This window comes from Eptesicus fuscus, chromosome 4, assembly GCF_027574615.1.
Source record: "Eptesicus fuscus isolate TK198812 chromosome 4, DD_ASM_mEF_20220401, whole genome shotgun sequence".
NCBI lineage: Eukaryota > Metazoa > Chordata > Mammalia > Chiroptera > Vespertilionidae > Eptesicus > Eptesicus fuscus.
In genome coordinates, this window is record NC_072476.1 from 46789657 (window position 1) to 46817379 (window position 27723).

General features: G+C 52.1%; 1 protein-coding gene across 1 annotated transcript in view; it reads left to right on the top strand.

Moving 5' to 3' along the window:
* The window catches only part of MCC (MCC regulator of WNT signaling pathway), a 243731-nt gene extending 218038 nt beyond the window's left edge, over window positions 1–25693 (top strand). Inside the window, exons 12-17 of the mRNA XM_008144469.3 lie at window positions 1459–1642; window positions 10680–10914; window positions 13516–13722; window positions 15993–16093; window positions 23533–23655; window positions 25051–25693. Coding sequence (XP_008142691.2) covers window positions 1459–1642; window positions 10680–10914; window positions 13516–13722; window positions 15993–16093; window positions 23533–23655; window positions 25051–25231 — 1031 coding nt within the window. The 3' untranslated portion in view covers window positions 25232–25693. The remainder of the gene's footprint in view (window positions 1–1458; window positions 1643–10679; window positions 10915–13515; window positions 13723–15992; window positions 16094–23532; window positions 23656–25050) is intronic.
* Window positions 25694–27723: the final 2030 nt, after the last annotated feature.

A 27723-nucleotide genomic window follows, 5' to 3' on the forward strand; every position in this document is an offset into this window, starting at 1 on the left:
GGATCTAGGCTGTAGAGATAGCAAACTGGTAACTTGTTTGACCAGTACATTTGCTTATTTGTTTGTTTGTTTTGTGGTTGTTGTTAATCCTCACCCAAGAATATTTTTTCCATTGATTTTTAGATAGTGGAAGGCAGGAGGAGAGAGAGAGAGAGAGAGAGAGAGAGAGAGAGAGAGAGAGAGAGAGAGAAACATCGATATGACAGAGACACATCTATTGATTGCCTCCTGCATGTGCCCCAACCAGGGCTGGGGATGGAACCTGCAATCCAGGTATGTGCCCTTGTCTGGGAATCAAACCCAAGACCCTTCAGTGAGTTGGCCAGTGCTCTAACCACTGACCCACACTGGCCAGGGCAGGACGGGTTTTGTGGTTGTTGTTTTTAAATGTTTTTATTGATTTCAGAGAGAGGAAGGGAGAAGAAAAGAGGGACAGAAACATCAATGATGAGAGAGAATCATTGATCAGCTGCTTCCTACAAGCGCCTATTGGGGATTGAGCCTGAAACCCATGCATGTGTCCTGACCAGGAATTGAACTGTGACTTCATGGTTCATGGGTCAGTGCTCAACCACTAAGCCATACCAGCCATGTTTTTCCATTGAATTTTAGAAAGAGTGGAAGGGAGGAGGAGAGACAGAGAGGGAAACATCAATGTGAGAGAGAGACATCGATTGGTTACATCCCACATGCACCCTGACCAGGGCCGGGGATTGAACTGAGCATGCAACCAAGGTACGTGCCCTTGACTGGAGTCGAACCCAGGACCCTTGTGTCTGCGAGCTGAATGTAGTCCCCAAACCGGCTAGGGCAGCAGTACAGTTTTTTCCTGGGCTAGGCATTCACTGGCTCCATGCTGGTGGCCTCCACTCCTGACCTCTTGCTCCAGCCCAGTTACCTGGCTCCTGAAGGCATTTGAGCTGCCACTGACCGTGACACAGCTGAGAGGGAGGGAGGTCAGGGGTAGCACCGGGCAGAAACGGCAGAGCCGATCTCAGGTTCTCCCTTTGACCATGAGGTTTGTCACCGTGGCGAACTTGAAGCTCTAACCAAACTGTATGCCCCGGACAGCGTTTTTCCTCCGGGTCTCCCTGCCCTCGTTCACAGGGAAGTGCCAGCACAGGGGAAGTGGCCCAGCAGCGGGCCTGTGGCTGGGTGGGAAGGGAAGCCAGGAGCCTGGGTAATCAGAAAATCATAGCTGTCAGAGCCGGAAGCAGGCCTCAGAGGTCACATCAGCCAGCCCTTCGTTTGTGGATGAGGACAGTGGAGCCCAGAGCAGAGGGATGCCTTCGTAAACCCAGCTCCCGGGTGGCAGAGCCAGGTCCGGGCACGGCCGCCGCTGCTGGCTCCTCCCCACCCTGCCGCCTCGGCCCTGAGCAATGAGGGCTGGTCCCCCAGACGTGTTCCCAGGCTTGTCGTGCCCAGGCCTGTGCTGACGAATCCATGGGCTTCTCTCAGGAGACCAGTCGGGGGATGAGAACATCACTCAGATGCTGAAGCGAGCCCACGACTGCAGGAAGACGGCCGAGAACGCAGCCAAGGCCCTGCTCATGAAGCTGGACGGCAGCTGCGGGGGCGCCTTCGCCGTGGCCGGCTGCAGCGTGCAGCCCTGGGAGAGCCTGTCCTCCAACAGCCACACCAGGTACCTCTGGGCTCCCGGGAGGTGGACGTGTCCGCGTGTCGTCTGCTCACTGGGCGTGGCACACAGTGGCCAGGCTCGTGGGGGGGAGGGCGGGGGGGAGAGGCGTGGGTGAGAGCAGATTCTCTCCTGGCCTGCAGCCTGCTCCCTCCCAGGGGGGGTCAGAGTGGGAGGGTCAGAAAGGGCCTCCTCGCTTGGGGAACTGCAGCCCAGAGGAAGGGGTGATTTGTTCAGAAAAGTGGTAGGGCTGGCACCCGCACCGGCCTTCCTGTCAGGGCTCTTTCTCCTGTTTTGTTTTGTTTTGTTTTTGTTTTCCATTTCTTTATAGTGATTGATTTCCCAGGAGCCTTTGGGACAGCTATTTGTTGCAAATAAGCCCTAATCACCTGAGGCCCCGACCACTGCATGGTTTCCAGGCCCTGTCCCCTCCCTTCCTCCTGAGTCTCTGTCCTCTGTGAGCTCCTCCCCGGGGAATAGCGGCCTCCTGGCCTCCCCTCATGTCTTGAGGGTGACGCCATCTTCATAGCACGTGCTTAACAGATGCTTGATCATGAGCCTGAGTTCAGGTCTGTGCATCTAGAAAACCGAAGTGAGTATTTGGAAAAGATGAGGAGGACAGCAGTGAAGACCTGCCACGCATAACCTGCTGGAGCTTCTGGATTCTTCTGGATGAGGGGTGGGGGCGTCCATGAAACTTTGGAATGAAACCTTTTCCAGTGATCTTCTCTTTGCTTGCCACCGAAGCCCTAAAAACATGAATGCCTTCCCTTTCCATGCCAGCTCTCAGTCTAGGAAGTACTTTGTTAGGAAGTCTTACGTGATAACTAAATCTTAAAAGACAAGTGGGGTAACGTACCCCCATTTTCACAGGTGAAAAAAACCTGGGCTTAGAGACATGGAAGCGACTTGCCCAGATAAGGTCACAGGGCTGGTAGACGAGAGGGAAATCGGGGCTCAAACCAGGACTTCAGCACCAAGCGTATCGTTGTTCCCACTCTACCAGGTTGGACCTCATGACATAAAAACACAGTGTTGTCCTGCCGGCGAGGCTCAGTGGTTGAGCGTCGACCTATGAACCAGGGAGTCACAGTTCGATTTCCGATCAGAGCACATGCCCAGGTTGTGGGCTCAATCCCTGGGGGGAGGGGGAGGAACGGGGAAGGTGCAGGAGGCAGCAAATCAATGATTTTCTCTCATCATTGGTGTTTCTGACGCTCTCCCTTTCCTTTCCTCTCTGAAATCAACAAAAAAAAAACACACACACAGAAACCCAGTGTGTGCTTGCAGATCAAGTGACTAGAACCACATAAGGATAGATTGACTCTCAAGAGCCGAAGGAGAAACACTGATGTCTCCTTGGTGCCTGAGAGCAATTCACTGTTTCCGTCTCGCTTTCCCACGGCAGGACGCAGTCATCTCCCCGGGGGCATCCACTTACTGTCCTGGCCCTGGAGCCTCAGGAAAGGGGACATCCCCGACGAGGCACTTGGCCAGGGGCCCACAAACACAAGAGACTCATTTTCTCTCAACGCCACCAACAATTGTCTGATTCAATGAAGCACAGATTATAATTTATTTCTTTCTAAAAACCAGATTCTTCTGTCGGAACGCAGAAAGCAGATGATCTTCTTAATGGCTTTTCCAGATGTGTGCAATCCATAATTTCCGTGTTCATTTAGAATAGAATGTAGTTCTCATCTTGTCAGTGATCTTGCTGTTGAATTAGTGAGCATAAGAATTGGGTCGACAGGAAATGCGTGCTATTCCAGTAGCTTATAAAGCGAGTGCTACAGATTTTTGCTCACACCTCCCAACCCCAAAAATAATTTCGTTGTTTTAATCCAAATCGGAGACAAATTTGGAGTCAGGAATGGGAACTCTCATCATTCATTTAGTGGAAATCCTGGTTTTGAAAATTTGTTAAAAATAGGGGGACATAGATGAGCCTTGATTTTTGAGGCAATTTTCGTAAAGACACTTACTTTTAGATCACACATCTCAGCAGGTCAGGATCAATTCAGCACACAGCCCCTGTTTTCGAGGGTGAGCTCACTGAAGAATGGCCCTCCAACTAGTTTCCGTCACCAGTGGGTCTTCCCAGCAAAGGACAGAGGACTTCAGCTCAGATTTCACTCCGTTCTTCCTAAAAGTTCGCCCTCCCACACCCACCCAAATCAGAGCAGCTCAGAGGGGATACAGAAGAACCACACACAAGGGTGTCATGTGCACCCCACATTCTCAGGTCATGACACAACTAGACTACCTTATGCTGAACATGGGCTCAAACACCACCAAGCCCTTCTATCTAACCACTCATTTTGTTTGTAAATCTTGCCATTCTAGTTCAGACATCCTCCCATGTCCAGTTTATGGAAGAAAGAAAGAAAAGGGGCTTTCTGGGTTGGGGCTTTATGTGGCTCCGTACATTCCCGTTCCCCCACCGTAACCACTGGTTAGAGAATTCCAATCAGAGTGTCCGTCAGCTGCTCCTCGGGGGTCTCAGGAAAGGAATGCTGAGTGCCAGGCCCTCGGCCTGCCTGGCAGCACACGGACAGCTCCTGATGGCAAGAAGGTCATGGTTTTGGAAAGGAGCGGAAGAGTAGTGACCAGCAAGGAGAATACGAAGTGGTAACTCCCGACCAGCATGGCTCAGTGGTTGAGCGTTGACATATAAACCAGGAGGTCATGGTTCGATTCCCAGTCGGGGCACATGCCCAGGTTTGTGGGCTCGATCCCCAGGAGGGGGTGTGCAGGAGGCAGCCGATCAATGATTCTCTCTCATCATTGATGCTTCTCTCTCTCTCTCCCTCTCCCTTCCTGAAATCAATAAAAATGTATTTATTTTTTTTAAGTGGCAGCTAGCCCATCCGTTGACTGTTGGCAGGAACCCAGGGACTCTGCTGTTTCACTCTGGAAAAGAGCCCTGGCCTCATCCGAAAGTGTAATCGTCTTAATGGACAGTAACGAGGTAATGTTGGTAGCCTGGAGCCCTTTGTCAGCATTATCACAGCAGAAAGGCAAATGGACTAACCTGCTGGAAATGGGAATCCTGAAACCCACCCTTTCTGTCAAGCATCACAATTTCAGTTCATGTGGTAGAAGCACAGTCATCTGTCTCAATCTACAAAAGAACGTGTGCCTAAGACAGAATAAGCCTCAGCAAGTCTCTCGCGGAGACTCGAATTGAGTCCCTTTTGTCCCCCTATCAGGTGGGGGACCATGGCGAGCCGTGAGAGAATGGGGATTGCAGCCTTGTGGTGAGCCCTGGGCACTGCCAGGGAGCCAGGATGCCGCCTGGCTGACCACACTGGGCATACCCCGAAATTGGAATGGAGGGCAGTGGAGCTCAGGATGCCCAGCCCTCGCCCTCTAAGCTCGCCGTGATTAAGATAAAGGCTCCTTGGGGACGGGCATCATGCCCCCTGAAGGGATGAATGGGACTGAAGCAACCATCCGGTTAGGACTGGCCCGTGCCACCATCAGCAGCAAGCTTCAGGGAATAAGAGTCGGACCAGACCTGGCTGCCGTAATCGTCACCTTTCCGTGTTTCTGAGAAACATCCAAGTCTCAGAAGAGTTCATTGGAAGCCCTGGGGTTCATGCTTGCAAGTGTTTGGAAATCCTCAAGTCCCGCTCAGACCCATTCCCCACCACGCCTGCGTGGTGCGCGGGCCTCCTGCTCAGACACCTGGTCACTTATCTGTTAGGTCCTATGAAAACGAGGTAGACACCTGGAATGCCTTTTTTTGTTTTTCTTTAAGACCTAACCTCCTGATTTCAAAAGAATTAAATGCTCATTGTAAAAATAACACCAGGCATTACAGCCCTAGCCAGTTTGGCTCAGTGTATAGAGCGTCGGCCTGAGGACTCAAGGGTCACGGGTTCGATTCTGGTCAAGGGCACATGCCCGGGTTGCGAGCTCGGTCCCCAGTAGGGGGCGTGCAGGAGGCAGCCAATCAATGATTCCCTGTCATCATTGATGTTTCTATCTCTCTCTTTCTCTCCCTTCCTCTCTGAAATCAATCAAAATATTAAAAAAAAAAAAAAACAGGCATTACATAAAATTCTCCATGCTAGGACCCTCACTGGGAAGGATACTGCCGAAAGTTTGGGGCATATTCCCACAGATTGTCCATTTTTTGATTAGTTAAGACCCTTGGTTGCCAGTGACAGAAAGGACTGAAATAGCTTGGACAAAAGGGGATCTTCCTGGAACGCTATCGGATCTCCACACAGGAGCCGCATCCCGGGGTGAGGCAGAGAGGCCCTGAGCACAGCCAGGCCAGCCCGCACCCAGCCTGCCCCGCCCCCTTCGCCCCCTGCTGCGGGCAGGCTCCCCAAAGGGCAGAAAACCAGCATACCGCCTGCCCTTGTGCACAAGGCTGGCTGGTTTCACTGGTGTGAAAGGAAGGAAATCCTGGGGAGGGACATCTTACCCAGCTGGGCCTAAGGGCCCACCCCGGTCACCTGTGGCCACGGTTGTTCCCACAGGAGCCACGTGGATGGAGAAGAGAAGGGGTAGGTCCAAAAAGAAGAGAGAAGGCATGCACTCAGCAGACGAAAGCGTGGCATCTTTAAAAACGTGACACCCATCTCATTTTCTACCTGATGAGGATCCTGTCACGTGGACTCGCTTGAAACTTGCTTTTTCCCCTTCCCCTTATGTTTTTAGACACCTGCCCACGCGCCCTTTTCGGCCGCTGCAGTGTTCCTCTGGACGGCAGCCGCCTCCCCCTGGTGCACATCCGCATCCGGTTTTTCACTGTTAGGACACTGCCGCCGCCCTCCTTGTCCCCTCGAGTGCAGTTGCTCTGGGACCAGTTCTAAGAAGCAGGATGTGCTGGCTCAGAAATGACTGACGTTTCAAATGGCCAATAGCCCTCTGCGCGTCATCAGTTCCTCTGCAGCCAGTGCCTGAGAGGGCCTGTTCCCCCACACCCTGCCTGAAACGGGGGCCCATACATTTTTTTCAATCGGGCTAATCTGTAGGCCAGTGATGGGCAACCTTTTGAGCTTGGTGTGTCAAACTTCACCAGAAAACTGAGCATAACTCTGGTAGTGTGTCACTTTGAGGAAAAAACATTATTTTGCAAATGTTTCATCCTCAGGAGCAGCAAATGTTTCATCCTCGGCATGTGGCCGCCTCAGTGGCCGCGTGTCATCAGAAATGGCTACGCGTGTCAGGTTCGCCATCACTGCTGTAGGCAGAACAATACCCCTGATGTTTTAATTTTCATCTCTTCGTTATTAGTGAAGTTGAAAATCGTTCATAATGTTTCATTTCCCTAATGCCAGGGACATGGTTAGCAACCGTGCAGCTGTCAGGACACGTGGTGTCTGTCCTGGTTTGTCCCAGGGACCGAGTCGGGAAGAGGGTCTCTGTTTTACAGATGCCTGGTGTCCAGCACCATTCTAACGGCAGCTTTAAAACGGCTGCAAAAACACAGACTCTGTCTCCTCGCTGTCTCGGTTTCTCCTTTCCGGCACCAGCCCGTTTTTGAGGACTTTGGTTATCTGGCAGCAGATTTTCCCACGCCTGTGTTTTGTTCTGTAATTTTCCCTCATTTAACCTCCACTTCTCTTCCTAGAGAATTCTGCTAACCATTCAAGAGCATTAGAGACCTCAGAAGTTTGGATGGTGTTTAGTGCTGTTAGTCCTTTGTGACCAAGAATTGTCACAAGACGAGAGAGAGAGAGAGAGGAGGGAGGGAGAGGAGGAGAGATGAGAGAGATGGGAGAGATGGGGAGACTAAAAGACACAGGCAGTTGACAAAGTCCAACCTTCTTCTCGGAGGACCAGAGCCACTTAGGAGTGGCTGATTGGCCACGAGTCACTGGCCAATCCCTTCCTCCAAATACAGTTTGAGTGTTTAGGCCAGTCTCATGGCACTTTCCTTCTGAAGGCAAGCTGCTCCTCACCTGGGGCCAGTAAAACGATAAAACTTCAGGAAAAATACATCCCTGGTTTTCAAGGCAAAGGAAACGCCCTTCTAGCTTTTTGCCAAGACAAGCTGAGGAAGCCCCAAAAAATGATTTTTCTTCTTAAAAGCAGGCAAGGGAGTTTTGTCTTGAGCACAAGGATGAGACATGGTGGAGAGGGGCAGAGAGGATCATTGAAATCCACAGCGGCTCGAATCCACCTACACCCACATCCTGTGTTGGCCAGACAGGCAGAAGGGCCGAGTGCCCCAGCCTGGCCAGTGCAGGCGTCCCCGGCTGCAGGGCACCTGGATGCGGTGCCGGACACAGGGCGAAGCCAGCACGCGAGGGCTCAAGCAGAGCATCACGGAAAGGACACCCCACGTGATCTGGCCCAGCTCCTCCTGAAACCAGAGCAAAACACAACACTGAGCTGCTCCCCATCCTGCGGTGGGCTGGGTCTCCATCTCAGCCCTTTCCACAGTCCCTCTCGGAGATCACAGACCGCCGCCCACCCTGCAGAGTGATTTATTCACTCTTAACTACTGAGATCACCCAGCATTCCAGGCGGAGAGTTAATGGATGACTTAACCCTTGCCCAGCGCCGGCAGCGAGCCCTCGGGAGACCGGCAGCGCCTTTGTCTGCAGGAGGCCAGAGAAAAGGCCAGTGGCTTCCCTCCTACCATCGTCATAATCATATTCCGCGGTGGAACATGAAGGGCACAAAGCAGGATTGTAATTAACCTCGCCTGGTCTGCTCCCCGCTGGCATCCTGGAAGGGAGAGAGGGGAGCCGGAGGGGTGCGGGGCTGGGGCACTTATCTTGAAATTCAACTTTCCCCTGGTAAAAGCATTGTAAAGCTCTGAGCTTCTGACAGGCGAGGGTGGAGGGCGGGAGGTAGGATCCATGCTTCTGTTCTTTTCTCCTTTCCTTCCTCTCTGGACACTAAACCCTTCGCAGAGATGGTAAAACAAAAGCCCTCCCCTCCTGGCTGGGGATCAAGCCCCACGCCCCAGAGGGTTCCAGGCCACCCCAGAGCCTGCCAGCCCCTGGCCACCCTCACTCCTTGTCCACCCTCGCTCCTGTCCCCAGATAGGTCTAGGTGGTTTCTCAAATCAGGTCAAGCACTTGCCGCCTTGCTCTCCCTCAGACGGGTTTTCTGGGTAACCTGGCAGGTGTCCGACATCCCTAGTGAGAGTTCCTGGGTCCAGTGTTGGCACTGGGGGCGGTCCCTCCCCCAGAACAAGTGCTCTGTGACAGCACCCGCCGGCTCTGCCTGCTTCAGGGCCCATGTCCCCTTTCCACAAGCAGGTGACATGGGATTAGAAGGATCCCCACTTCACCACAGCCCAGAAAGCGTGGTGATGCACTCTGGGCCATGAAGCTGGGGAGAGGCGGAGGAAGTGCATTTGCTCAGGTCTGTCTGGTGTCAGAGACCTGCTTGGAATCACTGGCACCCGCCACAGCAGCCCAAGAGTGCAGTGGCCGCTCCCTAGAGAATTTGGGAGGGTCTCATTACCTCACAAGCTTCAGTGCCAATGCCCTTTATCCTTTGGGGTAGACCAGTTGTTTCGGGTGTTCACAAGCTCCCTGTCTGAGGAGGAAAGAGTTCTCTGACTGGAAAACCACCCCAAGCCCTAAAATGTTCTCTTCCTCTCATGCACGACCAGCTTGATAACGTGTCTCATGTGAGAGTGGACCGGCCCATGTGACAGTGGATCGGTTATATCTAGGTTCTGGGAACATTACATCTGCTGAGTCGGGGGCCTCGTCACACCTGCTCTAGTGTAAGGTGAGGAGGATGGGCCTGGGCTCAGGGCAGCCAACAGCCTGTGGATGTCACTCCTTGCTCCAGGCACAGCTTGCAACAGGATTCCTGGGAGGACGGGTGTGGAATGAGAGGGCTGTGGCCAGAGTCCAGTCCCACCAGTTTCCAGCCTTTTGACCAGACAAGCCATTTAATGACTCTGAGTCTATCTATTTCCAAATCTGTAATGACAGAGGTGACAGTGCCAACCTGGCCTGTTTCGATGGGAGCTCTGGGTGCCTTCTTGCTTTCCTGCATCTTTCCAAAGCCATTCCATGAGGGCCACGGCAAGCGTGGGCAGGTCCCGAGAACGGGCGGTAGGTCCGCGCTGGCTCAGATGCCCAAGGCCTGACTGGGTGGAGGGGACCTCATTCTGAGCCATTGGAGCTGCCTGCCCGCGGCTGGCGAAGGCCAGACCCTCCTGAGGGCCGTAGCCTCGGTTTCCCCAAAGCGCTCACCCGTTCCCGGTCTGCGGCCCACAGGAACCCTCATGGGCCACCACACTGCTGGGCTCAGCCTCCTGTCTGCAGCCGCTGCCCGGTCACCAGGCAGTGTGGTGGCCAGGGGCCCTCTGGACCAGTCTGAGTCCCTGCGGTGGACATTATACTCGGTCATGATTCCGGAGGGGTGCTGGGGAGGCTTGGGAGCACCCCGCTTCCTCCGTTGTGGTGGCGATATTACACACACTCTGGTTTCCATGGTACAAACCTTCACTCTTCACTACCGCTCCTCCTACGTCTCACCCCAAGGGGACTGCTGTCAGCAGTCAGGGACACGTGTGCACATGTATGTACACACACAGTCTATGTATCATGCCATAAGTATTTTGTTTTTCAACTTGCTTTGTTCCCTTAACATATCTCTTTTTTAAGTCCTGTCTACATATACACCTATATTTATGACTCACGTGTGATTTTTACCCTATTTCCTCACTTAAAACATCTCCACCATTGTCGTAACTACTCTAATGTCCACATAATTTCCCCTTTTTTGCTGTGTACTGACTCACTAAGCCCTCTGTTCCATGAAACACCTTTGTTTGTGTGTGTCTCGTTGCTTGTGTGGAATTACTTCCTTAGATTTCACTCCTAGGGCCCGCACTGTTAGGCTAAAGGGTATAAATATTTCTGTTGTTCTTTACATTCATTTCCTATAAGGTAGTATCAATTTGCTATGCCATGAAGAATGCCTTTTCCTCCCCCTGGACTGCCATCTAAATATTGTTGGAGAGACGGGGTGTGGAGAAGAGCGAGGAGAAAGGACCTGGGAGCGGTGACTTGGAAATGTGATGGCTTCTCCTTGTCTGTCTTCTCAGCACCACCAGCTCCACAGCCAGCAGCTGCGACACGGAGTTCACGAAGGAGGACGAGCAGAGGCTGAAGGACTACATCCAGCAGCTCAAGAACGACCGGGCGGCGGTCAAGCTGACCATGCTGGAGCTGGAGAGCATCCACATCGACCCTCTCAGCTACGATGTCAAGCCCCGGGGAGACAGCCAGCGGCTGGACCTCGAGAATGCGGTGCTGATGCAGGAGCTGATGGCCATGAAGGTATGGGGGCGGGGAGGGTTCGAGAACTCAGCTCCCGTGGACTCCACTGTCATCGGGAGGAGGAGAGAAAGGCCCCTGAGACAGGTCAGCTGATGAGGAGGAGTTGGCCGTTCCTGCTCAGCAGCCTCTCCCCAGGGGAACTCCAGCGCCTCGTTGTAGATAAGGACAGACAGTTCCCGCGCCAGGGGCTCCCTCCCTTGGGCCGCGCGTGTTCCTGGAGGGGAGAGCTGGCCTCCTCGTTCCCCAGGAGAAGCCACCTCCGACCCCTGCAGGCTGGAGCAGCCTCTGAGGCCAGCGAGCAGGGCAAGGCCGAGGGCGGAGCTTGGATGAGAGCCGCTTCCTGACACCCTGTCCCTTTGGTGCCGCGTGGACCCTGCTCAGATCACAGCCCCCGGCAGTGTGGTTTGCAGGGGCTGTCCAGTGAGTGCTTCCTGATGGGTCTCAGGCCGTCCATCCTGGCCGAGTCGGCGTCTCTGGAGCAGGGGGTGCTTTCTGGGCAGCCGCTGCCTCCCACCGGGAAGTGTTGGTTAGCGGCACCCTTCAGCAGGGCACGCTTACTCACTTCCAGCCCGGGGTGCCAAGCACAAGGCCTTCACTGCTGCCCGCTTTCTCAGAAGACAGCTGTGGTAGGATACAGATTAAATCTGGGATGTGTCCCCAGTTCTTGGCACGGAGCTTGGAATTTCCTGAGTGACAGGAGGGTCTTGGTTAAGGCATGAGGCGACGTGGAAGGCCCCCGATAGCTTCAGGGCGGAGGTGGTCACCACACGGACCACGCACGTGATTAGAGGGCTGACACTTTCAGCCTCTTGACCTCCAGGGAGGGGAGGAGGGCTGGAGATTGTGTTCCATGGTGTGGCCAATGGTTTAGGCAACCATATCATGACACCCCGAGGAGAACACTGCTACTTGAGAAATAAAATGTGGACACATCATGGCGATTCCCTAGAAGAGCAGAAATTATAGAACGCTTGGAGACAAGCGCCTCATCAGACCCTGATGGGGGCAGTTGTTGCCGACGTCTGGCCCAGCCCCACTCCCTGCCGTCCTGCGTTCTGAAGGACGAGCATCGGGTCTCGCCCCTCCCTCGTGTCCCTCGGTGTGTCCAGGACTCACTCACCGTCCCAGCTCTGTGGCAGAGGACTAGGTTGCATTCCTGGCACGTCGGGTCTCAGTCCTGGCTCTGCCCTGCCCTCAAGTAGGCGCTACAAGCCCGGGTCCCGGGTCCCGGGTCCCGGGTCCCCGTCTGGGCTGAGCCTCCGCTGCCCGCACAGCGGCCGCCTTACCTCTCCCCGCAGGCGTTTCCTCTCCCGTTGCTGGCACCGCCTTTCCTTCCTCCCAGCTGGCCTTCACGTGTGTGCTGGATCTGACTGTCCACGTTAGCGCAGTATGCAGAGTCCCAGGACCCTCAGAATCCTGCTGCTTTGGGCAAAAGATTAAAGGGCTCAGTGTATGAAAACCCTTCGTTCTGGTTTTGTGTCTCATCTTAGGAAAGGTTTGGCATCTCCTCTTGCGTAGTCGCTGAGCACATGCCTTCTCCGTGTCTACTGGCCCCCAGTCCTGAGTGTTACAAGCTGTGATGGGTGCCCTCTAGGTTTCCCCCGGGGCTGGTGTGTCAGGCAGCACACCAAGCCTGTGGCTTGTCACCTCAGGTCAGGGCGACTCCGCGGTGACTCGAGTCAGTGACCATGGCGAATCCCTGTCAAGGCAGTGACTCAGCATTGGCAAGACGCCCCTTAAGTAAGGTCATGGAGGCAGCTGGGAGCCTGGTGGTCATGTGATGGTGGGCACGGGCTGGAGCTTCGCGGCCGGGAGCCTGGGTTCTGAGCAGATGGCCTGGCTTCACGCTCTGGCCCCCACAGTTCACTCAGTGGGGGACTTCCCTCTGCGTGCCTCATTGTCCCATCCATAAATGGAGAGACTCGTACTACCTACCTGAGGTGGGAAGGATTAGATGACTTACTTTGAATGAACATCTAACGGTGTTGTCAGGCTCTTGGTCCAAGCACGGCACTGTCCCATTTTGGAGTCGCACTTATTCTCCACAAAAACTCTGCTCTGGCTTCTCTAAGATGCTTTGAGAAGTCACTCATCAGTGAGTCACCTGTGAAGGACTGTTTCTGTTGCTTTCATCTGGGAGCGATATCATTGCCGCGGGCATTCCCTTCCTGTCTGACTCAGGTACTGGGCACCAAGGTTGCCCTCAAGGGTGATCAAATGTGTGGATTGGTGCCTTGGAAAATGGCAAAGCAGACCCTACCTTGTGTGGGCGACCCTCCTGTATAACCTCTCTGACCGACGACGCTTGTCTCCGCACACCGGAAGGTTGGTTCCCACCCAGGCAGCGGAGCCCTTTGCACTAGAACGTTTCTCCTCGTGTTGACAGATCTGCTTGCCTGGATCTTCTGTTCACGCATCTCAATTCTGATCCATAGGAGGCAGCGCAGGGCTTGTCTACAGGGCAGCCCTTCCCGTGCCCTGGGACAGCTGTCATTCTCCTCCCCGCTCTTGTCCCCAAGGGAACAGCTACCGCGGGCCCTTGCTTATAGCCGCGGACCCTACTCACTCACCTGCCTTCCCCCGCTCTGTGTCCGTGGGCAGGAGGAGATGGCTGAGCTGAAGGCCCAGCTCTACCTGCTGGAGAAGGAGAAGAAGGCCCTGGAGCTGAAGCTGAGCACCCGGGAGGCCCAGGAGCAGGCCTACCTGGTGCACATCGAGCACCTGAAGTCCGAGGTGGAGGAGCACAAGGAGCAGCGCATGCGGTCCCTCAGCTCCACCAGCAGCGGCGGCAAAGACAAGTCCGGCAAGGTAGGGCAGAGGGGCTGGGACCCCCAGGCTCGGGCCTCGCTTCCCACCGCTCACTGCCATGGGGGCAGGGCCCCGGGCCTCACTTCCTAATTGGCATAGGACCTGCAAGCCATTCTAGTTACCTAGGAAGTGCTCGCTTCTCCCGCCCTCGGTTTGTTTCGGGCCCAAGACTCGTGGGCATATGCTGACTGCTGGTCTGAGGAGCAGCGGCTTCTCACAGCCCGCATGTTGCGGGGCGGGCGGGGGGGTTAGGGGCGGGTCGTGAACCTGGGACAGAAGCCACTTGCTGATGCCCTGTGGCAGTGAACTGTCACCCCCTAAACAGCTAAGACTTTGAAGCTGCTTCACAAAGCGCCACAGCTGCACTCTGCCCTCCTCTCCCTCCTCGGGAGCCAGGGCGTCCAGAACGTGGCTCCGGGGGGCCAGCTCTGCCGGGACCCCAGCTGCCTCAGTTAGTTATCCGTTCGTTTGACAAATTGTGATTTGGTCCTGGCCAGGCGCTGGGGGCAATCCCAGGTTTATACTCCAGTGGGGGACGCTGCGGAGCAAATAGAGGATCCTCGCACAGTGACAAGATGTCCCGAGTGCGAGGATCGCTCCCACGTGTGCTGGGAGGCCGCAGCCCAGATGCAGAATCGGGTGTGGGGGGTCGGGACCAGTTTCCTGAGCTGAGACCCTGTGGAGAGTGGGATGAAGAGGGTTGGGGGGGAAGCAAGTCCACTCCAGGCGATGGAGTGCCCGGAAGGAAGGGGGATGGACACGTTGGCTGCAGACCCGGCCGCTGTGCTCTCCCAGGACAGTGAGGAATCGCTGGAGGGTTTGCTCCGGGGGTGACAGCGTGGGCTTGGGGAAGGCCACCTTGCTTGCGAGTGCACCGTGCAACCCTCTGCCCCTGTGGGCAGGGCCTGCGCGGGGCTGTTTTACAGCGCAGTCCCGGCGCGGGGAGCCGGTGTCCTGTTCCATGCCTACCCCGTGAGACTCCCTGTGCAACCCTGGGTTTATTAGCAGGCACCTGGGGACAGAGCCCGAAAGACAGAGCCCCAGTGTGTGAGCTTCAGGGTGTGGTGGGAACGGCTCTCGGGGGTCCGGCCAGAAGCCCACGGAGCCTTTCCCCTCCTTCCTGGTATTTATTTTGACTGAGGGAAGCACTGTTTTGTGGCATGGCTTCAAAGTACAGAAGTCTCTTTGATGGAAAAGGCCAGATGATTTTTTTTTAACATTAGAGTAAGGAGCATTATAAAAGTATCTTGGGTTGTTCAGGTAATGAAATTAGAGTAAACTGATTCTCTTGTCCTTCAAATATTGGAACCATTTACAGTTTCAATAAAATCTCCCTTCTGGGCTATTCATTTTCCTTATTTGTTGGTAGATGAAGCAGACTGTCCAGAGCCAGGGTTGGAGAACTGTAAGGAGTCAGAGTCAATCTGTTAGGGTGGTTGAGCCCTACAGACTCGGCTGCACCTCCTAACGTGGCCACTGAAGAATGGCAGTGCGAAGGCAGACTCTGGGCATGGTGTGGCAGGGTTCTAATAACACTTCATTACGGACACTGACAAGTGAATTTCGTATGAATTATACACATCACAAAATATTTTCTCAGTCTTTTTGCATGGTTTTAAAAATAGAAAACAATTCTTCCGGTGTGCCGCTCTGTTGACTAATGAGTTTGCCGACCACTGGGATAGGGGCTTAATCACAAGGAACAACAACAGCCTGTAATTATTGGAATCGAGAGTCTAGGTCAGTGGTCGGCAAACTCATTAGTCAACAGAGCCGCAGTTTGCCGACCACTGTCCTAGATGATGACACTGCCCTCGCTGAAGCTCCTAACGGCGAAGACCGGTTCTCTCCCCAGGAGAAGTGAGGCTGGGGGAGGATTCTCACCTGCTGTTCCCCACTTGTCTCCATGAGTAGGAGAGGCTGGCTCAGTGGTGAAGAGCCCTGATCGGCAGCCCCCAGCCTGGGTTTGGATCCTCATTTCTCCCTGTGTTGGCTGGAAACTTGGGGCTGTGTGACCTCGGCCTTCGTTCCCTCCTGGGTAGCATGGGGATCATGATAGCACCTACCTCAGAGTCATCATGATGATTAAGGGAGAGGACATGTGTGTGGCCACTTAGACCAGTGCCTGGCTCCCAGGGAGCGCTCAGAGCCCATGGGGAGTAGTCGGCACCCATGGCCAGCCTGCGGAGGTCGGAGGTCACGGCCACCTAGGGCAGATTTGTCACCTCCATTGGCTCCAGGTCTAACAGGCATGTGCTTGCTGTTCTCAGGAGTGTGCGGACGCGGCCTCCCCCGCTCTCTCACTGGCCGAACTCAGGACCACGTACAGCGACAGTGAGCTGGCTGCCGAGTTCACCAGTGCCATCCGTCGGTAAGCACCCTTCCCGGGACCCCAACAAGCAATGGATGCTGGGAGCGGAGCTCTATTCTTTGTCTTGCTGCTCAGGCCAGCCTCCGGGATCAGGAAGGCAGAGCTTCCGCTATATCACCGTGGGGTTTGGCTCACAAGCTGAGTTTTATTTCGGGGATGAAACCCGCCGTCTCTTTAGTGACGGGTCCTCCCTCTGTCCGGTCCCTGCTGGTGAGACGTGGAGAGCCACGTGGGCACCCGACCTTTCAGAGGGGGAGTGACGGGCGAGGGTGTGGGTTTCGCCTGCAAAGGGAGAAAGTCCCTCTCATGGCTGCTTTGTTGTGTTGCTGCCTTGGCTGGGACCTTCGGGACGGTGTTCGGTGCTGACGGTGGAAACGGGCATGTTGGCCCGTGCGCAGCTCCGGGGGGAACGCTGCCCCCGCGTGGCCGCTCCTTCCCGTCAGAGGCCCCGCTCGTCCAGCTCTGGACTTTCTGGTGACGATCTCTGTCATCTGCCCAGCGCCGTGCTGGCCTGCTCTCTCCCAGCAGGTTGCGGTGCTGATGCTAAAAGGATGCTTTGCCTGCTGCACTGACCGTTTCCTCACATCACCTTCTCCGTAGAGTTGAGTTCGGTGACTCTCGGGGTTGGTTCACAAGCTCCCGTTCTCGGGGCCCCGAGCAGCTCCTTAGGCGGCATCTCTGACCCCGGCCCCCGGCCCCACCGTCCTGGCGCAGCACCGCTCTCCTGTTGGCGGTCTGCGTGTGGTTTCCCTTTTCGAGGAGAACACGTCTTCCTTGCCTTTCCTATGGCTGCTCGTCCTCTCTGGTATACAAAGAGCACGCCTTTCTCACATGTTCGGGGATTTTTTTGAAACACGTTTCCCATCCTTTCTGGGGTTTGGGGCGAGAGAGAGGGAAGGCTCTACAGGGCACAGCCTGCTGTCCTGACCCAGCCGGGCTGTTGTTTACAGCGTGGCCTCCAGGCCGACAGTGGACGGCAGGAAGGCTGCCTCGTGGGAACTCCATTACCCCCGACTCACTGTGCCCTTCGTCTTTCCTCCCAACCTGCACTAGCCCTGGTTTGATGCGGCCGTGCCTCTGGCCATGTGGCTCCATTGGAACTGCTTGGCTTGAGGTGGGGAGAGAGAAGCTTCCCGGGAGAACTCTGTCAGCCAATCGACGGCTTCCTGTGCCAGCAGCATGGGGGGCAGACCCACTGCCTGCTTCCCGCCGGGGGCCGTGTGGGTTTGGTGTCCGTACGCCAAGCCCCTTCATTTCTTCCGTTTCCCAAGCCTCAGAGGCGTTAGCGGGCACAGGCGGCTGCAGGTTCTGCTGACTCCACACGGAGGTCCCATGTACTCGGTCGGCACAATGGGTTTCCAGTCACCAGCCTTAAGTTGGTTAGCATGGATTTCTGCTAATCAAGACCCAGTTAGATGGAGCCAAGACAGAACCCACAGGGCGACAGGACAAAGAGCAGTAACATGATTATATGGTAAAGGGAGCTCAAAAACTGGAATAATCATTTCATGAGTTTATATAACACAGACACCTGAGGGCTAACTAAGGCTTGGGGATGTTTTTATTTTTTAAAACTCAAGTGGGAACTAACACCTTCTTTGAAGGAATTAAACCACTGAGCTAGTGGTTGAAGTCAGTGGAGGGAAACATTTCTTCCTTAAAAAAGGAACCTGTGGGCCCGGGCATCCAGATTCAAGACCTATCATGCCGTGTTTGAGCATGTTATATGACTCCACTTACTTGTATCTTCCTCTTGAATTTGTTTCCAAAATATTAAGTAAAAGATTACAATGAATAATTTGGAGGCAATGACAAGGTGCTATGAGGTTACAACTCTGAGACATTTGCTTCTGTGGGTGGGCTTCTCGGAGGAGATGACCTTTAAGCTGAGATGAGGAAGAAAGGCAGGTGAGTGGAGGAAATACGTTCCAAGCAGAGGGAGAGAGCTCAGTGTGTTAAGAACTGATGGCACTCCGGCATGCAAGGGGGAGAGGATGCCAAAACCTGGGCAGGCAGGAGGCAGGTCACATAGGGCCTTATAGGTCAAAGACCACAGACTTCATTCCAACTGCAGGCAGAAGGCACGGAAGGGCAGCTGTCATATTAAAAAGTTCTTCGGGGTGCTCTGTGAAAACCAGACCAGAGTGCAGAGGGGCAGCGAGCAACTATTAGGAGGCTCTGTGGTCACTCGGGTGAGAAATGACGGCCCCTGGGTGGCTGTGGTGTAAATGGAGTCTCGGTGAGTGGGGTTTGCTATTGAATGGATGAGGCGGTCCAGGGAAAGGGAGGAGCGACGGCTGACTCAGGACAGGTGTCAGCAAGTGGGCGAAGGGTGTTGCCGTTTGCTAACAAGGGAGGAGGAATGATTTCGGGGAGCATCTCAGAAGCCCCGCCTTAGACATGTTACATTGAAGATGCCTGCCGAAACCGGTTTGGCTCAGTGGATAGAGCGTCGGCCTGCGGACTGAAAGGTCCCGGGTTCGATTCCGGTCAAGGGCATGTACCTTGGTTGCGGGCACATCCCCAGTAGGGTGTGTGCAGGAGGCAGCTGATTGATGTTTCTAACTCTCTATCCCTCTCTCTTCCTATCTGTAAAAAGTCAATAAAAATATATTAAAAAAAAATTGAAGATGCCTGTGAAGTAGAGATGTCAAATAGGCAAGTCCAGAGATCCAAGGAGAGGCCAGAGATAAAGACTTAGAAGTGTTTGGCATGTTTTTAGAAAAATAAATGGGAATGGGGAGAAGAAGCAGTATGCTACAAAATATGGTCCAAGCCCAAGTCTTCAATACGCTGAGTATTTAGGGTTGGAGCAGGGAGCAAGGAGTCAGGGCAGGAGCCGGGGGAACCGCAGCGACACAGGCGAAACCCAGGCACTCCGGCGGAAAGCCATGCTCGGGGAGAGGCGACGGGCCCGACTGGGAGTTCAGGACGGTGGAGACTTTGGGTGTGGCAGCGCCAAGATCATCGGTCACCTCGTGAGCAGCCTCAGTGGAGACAGAGCCCCGTGGGGTTCAGGGGTACCAGGAAGGTGAGGGAGAGAGGACCTGCACCTGCAGACAATACTCAGTGACTAATTGCGCGTAATGAGCGATTGCTAAGGAATTCCAGGCCTTGAGGCGGCATGGCTGACTCCCTGCGGTCTGGTCTGATTACAGCGACTCTGAAGGGTTCCTGGTGGCCGCAGAGCCACTCACTACCTCATCAAGCCCGGGCTCTGGCCCTGGTGACTCGCCCAGCTGCTCATTTGGACTCTGTGATTAAAGGAGTGCGGCTGGCCCTTTATTTCGGGGAAGAGTGCCACCTCCTCCCTGATTGCTCGGAGAGCTCCGCTCCAGGCTCCCCGGGCACAGTGAGCCGCACGGCCGGCCGCAGAGGCCTGCGTGGCTCGGTCTCCTGCCCAGCTCACTCACTGGCAAGTCACCTGGTTCTTCTCATCACCTGCAAACTCCCACCAGGAGTCTGCCTCACATGCTCTGTGTACATGCCACTGCCTAAAATCATCTTTCAACTAGAGAGAGAGAAGAGCACCTCCCTGGCTGTGTGGTTGGAGTAAGATTCATAGGACCTTTTGTGACCAGAAATAACCTTCATTTTTGGTGGAGCGGGAACACCGGTAACCGAAATCCAAGTGCGTGCTGGTGACGTGGGTGCGCCTGGTAATAGTGTGGTCCAGGACTGTCTGTGCTTGGTGATGCAGGCGTGTATCTTGCGTGCCTGCACTACTGGGAGCAAGGACGCAGGGAGGTGAGGATGGGATCACACAGTTCTGGGCATTCGAGAAAACGGTTTATGAATGTGTTACTCTCGAGGGAGCAAATGGCGCGTGTAGTGTTTAATTTCCACTTTCTCATCTTAGTGGAGCCTTGGAAGTGCTCTTCTGGGGGTTGTTACCTTATCTGGACAAACTCAGTAAATTCTTCCTTAGCTGAAGGCCAAGCAGATTTCAACTAGAAACCAGACAGAACTGGTCATGAATGGTTGAGGTTCCAAAGCGACTTGGGACTAGCAGGCTTCTGGCTCCTGCTCGGGTTGTCCTTGGAGAATCCGAGGAAGGCTGGACTTCATACTGTAGAAAGTGTGCCCGTGCGTGTAATCATGCCTGTAGACTGAGTTCCAAGACCACATGCAGCTCATCCACAGACCCATCCAGTTTCCCAGTTTTGCCTGATCATAAGAATCATCAAGGGCGCTTATTAAACTGCAGTTCCTAGATCTCGGCCCAAACCTACTGCATCGGAATCCAGGGACGCGCCCAGTACTGTAACTGTAAACAGTGCTCTGGAGCTAGTAAATCACTCCAAGCCACTCTGGACGTGTGTCATTGTAAGTTTTCTAATAGCCACACTAAGAAAATGGTGAAGTTAACTTTAATAACAGCCCAGTATATCCAAAGTATTACCATTTCAACACGTAATCAGTATTTCTTAAATTATTGCAATATTTTAGTCTTTTTTTGTTCCGTATTAAATCTTCAAATCCCAGTGTGGATTTTGTATTTTCTGCACATCCCATTTTGAACTCACCACATGGCTGTGGGTCTAGAGCTGTTCTCAGTAGTTTAGTGTTTGTTTCAGTCCAAATGAGCAACAATGGGGACAGGACTTTTACTGCAGGCTCCTGCCTCACTCAAAGGAAAACAGGTAAAGTTGCCCGCATTTGAGGTTTAAACATGAGGGTTAGCCTGCCTTTATATCTTTAAATAACTGGCATCCTACTGTCCTGTAGTTCATAGGAGCAGTTCACTCCATCCCTGAGGCCTAGGGAGCTCTTATAGACCGTTCTCAGCTCCTGGCAGTGGCTCCCCTCCCCCACCCTGTTGGGCAGGGTCTGTGTGAGGGCCTTGCTGGGTTCTGGCGTCTCAGCGGCCTGGGCACTAGGGAAGGAAGCCCTTTGTTTTGTTGGGGGTCCCATATTCTCCCTGTATGCGGGGTGGGGCAGGGATACGAATGGGGGCGGGGAGTGGAGAATAATGGTATTGCTCTGAGCAGTTTTTTTTTTGTTGCGAATTTATTGAGTTCATGGGGACATTTTTAATTCTTGTCATCATTTTTTTCCATTTGCACTATTAACTTTAGAATGGAAAGGAAAACAGTAACAAAATGCAGGAGAAATAACACTTCCCAATTTTTAAAAATTATTTTAATTACTTTAGCCAGAGGGAAATGGGGGCGGGGGGGGTATAGTTCTTGTTCTACACTTCCTCAGCCTTGCGGAAGGCTAAGGAGAACAGTAAGGGAGGGAAGGAGGGAGACAGACATCCTCCCTAGACACTGGTCACCCTTCTGGTAGGAAATAGTGCCACTCTCAGATTCCTGTAGGAATTGCAACCAAATTTCCTGGTGGCTGCTAGGGCCCCAGAAAAAACCACCTTCCCCAGCAGGTGGGACCCACTTTGCTGCAAGACTCTGCGGGGATGCTTGGTGGTAGGGAGGCCTCCCTGGGCAATGATGAGGGGCTAGTGGCTAGGCTTCACTTTGAAAGATCTTTCCCCTTCAACTTCCCTCACAAAGCAGGCCGGGCTTTTGTGTTGCAATTCCTCTATTAACTGTTTGGGAAGCTTGACTCGCTGGAGGCAGAAACGTAAGATTAGAGAGCCACTGAACCATCTCCTGAGTCCTCCCCCCGAGGTCACCTCCCTGCCCCTCCTACAGGAAGCATAGAGCTCACATACTTGACAAAAGCATGAGTTGTAAAAATTTCAAGTAATGCACGAGTGGACAATGAAAGCCTTCTGTCATCCCTCTTCTTACGTTCATTAACCTTTGCTGAGTGGTGGTTAGCCTTCTGATCTATTATTAGTATATCAGATTTTTAGTGTTTCTGCAAAAATGGCATCCAATAGGTACACATATAATACCTCAATAAAAATATTTAAAAAAATAAAAAAATAAAAAAAATGGCATCCAATAGAACTCTTCCTTTTTACTTGACAATTTATCAGACACCATGCTAATGCATTTCGATCTGCACTTTTTTAGGTTGGTAGACATACCCTAACCTGGCTACCCACCCCCCTAAGCTGTTTTAGCCAACTAGAGGCCCAGTGCATGAATTGGTGCACCAGTGGGGTCTCTTGGCCTGGCCTGTGGGGTTGGGCCAAAACCGCTCTCCATCTCGAGGGGTCCTGGATTACGAGGGCACAGGCAAGGCTGAGGGACCGCACCAGTGCACCATCAGGTCCAGGAAGAGACAGGAGAGGTTGGCCAGCCAAGGAGGGACCGTGGGAGGGCTCAAGGCGTGTCTGGCCTGTCTTGCTCAGTCCCCATCAGCTGGACCCCAGCAGCAAGCTAACCTACCAGTCAGAGCATCTGCCCCCCGGTGGTCAGTGCACATCATAGTGAGCGGTTGAGCAGCCTTAACGTATCATTAGCATATTACGCTTTGATTGGCTGAACGGCCAACCAGACACTTAGCATATTAGGCTTTATTATATAGGATGCTTAAGTGAACGCAACTGTGATCTTGTGTCTTTCGGCACCTACACTACCTCTTTAAGAAAAATTCCTAGAAAACAAGTTGCTTAGCCAAGGAATGTGTTCATTTTTCATTTTGCTAGATACTGCCAAGTTGCCTTCCAAAATGATCATGCTAATTCACATTCCTCACACTCACAGTGATCTTTCTAGGACTTTCTTCCATAAATTCTGGTTTCTTAGTTTGTTCCAGGGAACCAATACCTTCAGTGAGTTGTTCTGAAGGGGTTTTAACCATTGTCGCTGAGAAAACTGCCCACCCTCCCCTACCTTCCACCCCTGGTATGGTGCTCAGTACTGGGGACACATGGGGAACCAAACCAAGTAAGATCCTTGCAACCCCAGAGCCTGCATGCCGGTGGGGAGCCTGTGGAGCTCAAATACATAAACCAAGTCATAGAATGGCGTGACGTGTGACATCATGCAAGGACACCGAGTGACAGAGGCAGTTAGGTTAAGTCAGTTAACTTAGGAGATGGGGAGTCAAATGAAAGTGCAAGCATAATCTAAATACTTTCCAGGGAAACAAGGACCTTTGAAACGAGAGTAATACTGATTCTACTCCACCTTTTTGTTTTGCAAGGTAGGCTCATGTTGATTTCCATGAGTCGGGATTTGTCCATGGCAGGCTGCCCAGAGCAGAGGTTTCTGTTCTTGAATCCGAAAGGTTCAGGATATGCTTAAGACACTTGGAAGAGTGTAGAGAGTGAGACGGGGAATTTCTCTATTAGCTCAGTTTCTCCATCTGGAAGGGCCTTATTGTTAAAGGAAGCGGGCTCAAACCGGCCTTCAGGAGTGCAGAGGGGTGTTCTGGCTGCACTGAGGGGAAAGGGAACTCTTGCACCCTCTAGTACTATCTTCCTTTTCGTACCACCTCCTGACTTGGCAGGCTAAACACTTCCAGGGTAGTAGCCACTCGCATCATCATCTCAAGTTACTCTTGGCATGCTCTCTCCATGACAGAGAAAAGAAGTTAAAGTCCAGAGTGCAGGAGTTGGTGAGTGCCTTGGAAAGACTCACCAAGAGCAGTGAAATCCGCCACCAGCAATCAGCGGAGTTTGTGAATGACTTGAAGAGAGCCAACAGGTAAACCCCCTTGCTTGTGAACTCACACCAGGGAGGATGTTTCCATAATTACTGGGAGCCACACTTGAGAATGGCAGGTCCTTCTCAGAGCCTGGTCTTCCCTACGGCACAACGTCCCACCGCCCACAGAAACCTGAGAAATGCTGGGTAAAGACACGGCCTTGAGCCAAGTGTTCGGGACATGCAGCACAGAATGTGTGGTCTGTCCCCTCTTACTCCATACAGTAAAGTTCTGAGAAGGCATGCAATTTTTTAGAAACCTATTTGTGTTTATGCCAATGTTTCCCAAACAAAATTAGCGGCAGACCTTTTATTTGAGCAACATTTACTGCTCGGTGGGAACGTTTTAGGAAGCGTTGCTCTGAGACATCAGTCTCGAACTTTTTGGGCTCAGGACCCCTTTATACTCATAAAAAACTGAGGACTGCAAAGAGCTTTGTCCTTATATTTATCTAATGACATTTCTCATTTTAGAAACTGAAACACAATTTTTTTCAAGTTTTTATTAATTCATTTACTTAAAAATACACATGGCCTTTATTTAAAAAATAACTTATTTTACAAAAAATAGAGTGGTACTGTTTTTACAATTTTGCACATTGCTAGTATCTGGTTTAATAGAAGACAGCTAGAACCTCACAACTGCTTCTCCTGGCAACAATTTGTTTCAAAATCAAGAAAATCAGCTTCCACAGCTTCCACAGTAGGTAGAAAATACAGGACCTCACAAACCCCCCTCCCCAAAAAAGGCTCTCAGGAGAATCTGAATGCACATGGGGAGCTGCTTTGGAGACAGAGGGCACCGGGACTTACCTAGCCCTGGGCTCCCAGCGGGGACAGTTCAGAGGCCTGTATTTTACTCTTGTCTGGCTGGCGTTAGCTTCTGGCCCGAGTGCTCTGAATCCCACCAGTCCACAGAATAACAGGAAGTTGTCCAGCCACTCTGCCCACATCCCAGGTGAGGTTCTTGGTCTACACTACAGTGTGTGAGACACTCTTTCCCGTAGCAAACACTTGACCGTCTGTTGCAGGCAGCCATGAACAACAGACAGACACAGTATTTGTATTTAAATGACAGATTTCTGGACTTCAGCTCCCTTTCTGCTTATTTTGGATGTGGCTAGTTTGGATTGTTGGTTTTAAATCTCTGCTAATACATTAGTGACAAGCCTCTAGCAATCGAGCTGAATGCGTCATGGTTAAGCCAAGAGATGCATGGCCATGAGCGTTGAAATACCAACCACTTGACTTCAGATTCTTACTGAGAGGCTGAGTGACCTGTTCTTCGGAGCAGTGCTGACTGGACCTGGCTACCCAGGGGACAAGATAGTGTATGTGTGTCTCAGTGCTATCTCAGGTGAATCTTCAATCTCATTCCCTTCTGTTCCCACATAGCAACCTGGTGGCTGCCTATGAGAAAGCAAAGAAGAAGCATCAAAACAAACTCAAGAAGCTGGAGTCTCAGATGATGGCCATGGTGGAGAGACATGAGACCCAAGTAAGGATGCTCAAGCAAAGAATAGCTCTGCTGGAGGAGGAGAACTCCAGGCCTCACACCAATGAAACTTCACTTTAATTGGCACTCGGGCACCAAAGTCCTACCGGTGGAAGCTAAATTATAGCAGGTCACCGGAGAGAGAAGGGCTCCAGGTGACAGAGTACCTGTTGGGAAAACTAAAGATGATTGGCAGGTAGGTCAGCACTAGGACAATGGAGTGCCGTGAACTCAGCCCTGGAGGTGAGCGTCCCTGGTGACACTGTACAGACCACATCCCGAGGACCGCATGTAAATACCCACTGTGTGTGCCATGCTCAGCAGGCCTTGCTGCTGCTTCCAGCACGGCTTTGTCACGCTCCTCCTTTCCTGCGTCAGTGGTGTCCCAGGCATTTGTCTTATTGGATTTTCCACTCTTTCCTTCTGTTTGGCAGTGACCTTACCTCTGGCATCCCGATTTCTCCTCTTTCGTTCTCCTCCAGGGAAAAACTGACATACACAGGGGAATGGGAGGGGGCCTACATATCTAGATTTGCTTACTGCAAGAAGTCCCACTCAGAGATGCTCTGGGAGGCAGATTACAGGAAAATGGCAGATAGGTGTTTCAGTCCCAGATACGAAGTTATAGGTAGAGCAGGCACAGGCCTGTGCCTGAACAATTCTGTATGGAAGAATGAAATCGCCTTCAGCTCTCATCGTGGAGGTAGGGAGCTCTCTTCTGACTTTGGTATTGCCCCTACCAAGTGGAGCCTTATCAATAGCCAAGGCTTGGCGCTGACAGAATCCTGTTGATACGTGTATTGGAACTAAAATTTTACCTAATTTTTTTCAGAGGAACATTTTTAGTACTTTCCACCCACCCCAGAGCATTACATAATTGCTATTTGCATGAATCAAAGTTCATCCACAAACTATATGTAGCTCTGGACCTGCCTCTAATTTCTGTAAAGGAAAGAGCCAGGACCCTGAGCAGATAGTTTCGCAGGCTGATCCCACCCATTTAAGAGATTGCTACTGACCTGCCAGTTCGACTCCGCTCCCGAGGCTATGAAGGGCAGGGGTGAGGGACTGGTCCTTGAGGCCTCCTTTTCTCCCCCCGAGACTTGGTGATGGTTAGCATATGGTGCTTCAACAGGTTAAATCTCAACAAAATGGTGACAGGGCAGGACCAAAGTACCTGAATTCTTTCAGGAAGGGCTTCCATCTTAAATTCATTATTCCTTTCCTACTGTAACCTTCACCCTTTCGCTTTCTTTCTATAGTTGCCCTACAGAGACATTTTATTTTCAAGGACCACTTGCCATTTATTCTGTAGTACCTAAGGTCCACCCCAATGCCACAGTTTTGCTTATGACAGGTAATTACATCCCCAAGCTAAATGTCTGTTTTCAGAGAGCATGAATCTAGGTCCTTAGCCTTCGGCACAATGGACAAGGACACTCTAGCCACCACCTTGGAGGGCAGAGTTTTATCCCAGAAGCAACCAACTTTCTCAGGTAAGCAGTGAGGCTGCCCAATCTTCAAAAAAGTCAACTGGCATCGATCTGGAAGAACCAGCTTGTGGGTGCTGAGGTCACTAAGAAAGTGCCTGCTGGTTCGTGTGATTTTTAAAAATCAATTTTTACTCTTTGGGTAAATTTTCATGTTGTCACAAGGAAAATGTTTTGGCTGAAAAGTATGTCCAAAAATCAGTTTTCTCCATTTTTCCAGCTTGCCTAGGGCAGTGGTCGGCAAACAGCGGCTCGCAAGCCACATGTGGCTCTTCCACAAAATACCACAGCCTGGGCGAGTCTATTTTGAAGAAGTGGCGTTAGAAGAGGTTTAAGTTTAAAAAATTTGGCTCTCTAAAGAAATTTCAATCGTTGTACTGTTGATATTTGGCTCTGTTGACTAATGAGTTTGCCGACCACTGGCCTAGGGGAATGTCCTCCTCTAAGCAAACTGGGCATGCATTCATGGCTTTCTGACACAGGAATAAAGGCCTGTCTACCATTCTCACTCCAAGTTAAAACAGAGAACCCACCCGTGTAGGGTTAGTTCATGTGACCCCTCCAGACCAGAAGGTCTTGACTCTTCCATTAAGAGCCCCTGTATTACTGAAACTACCTGGCCTCATTCTGAGTTTATACTTCAATATAATACTTTTTAAATATGTGTTGAGTAGGTAAAACTATTCCCCAGTAAAACTGTTACTTTTATAAATGTGTAGAATAAAAAAGCTATCATTAAATAGTTGATTTCCTTTCCTTGTATTTTTCAAATACTCCTTGTTGAAGGTGAACCAACAGGCACTTGGTTATGCTAATTGTGGGGCCTACTAACACTGAATTGATCATTAAATGATTGCAGGTGCCTGGGTAATTTTCCTTTTTTATAAGCTGAATTATTCTTCCTAAATAGAAGCTGGTTTATATTAACATCTCCATCAGGGGTAAAACAATGTTAATTCTAACTTGTATGAGATATAAAAAAAAAAAACTTTAGATCTTTGTATTTTTAACTGTTTTCTCCCAGTGGTTTCTTACCCCTTTTAGGCAGTTAACTTCTCTGTTCAGAGTTCAGTCTTTGTCCCT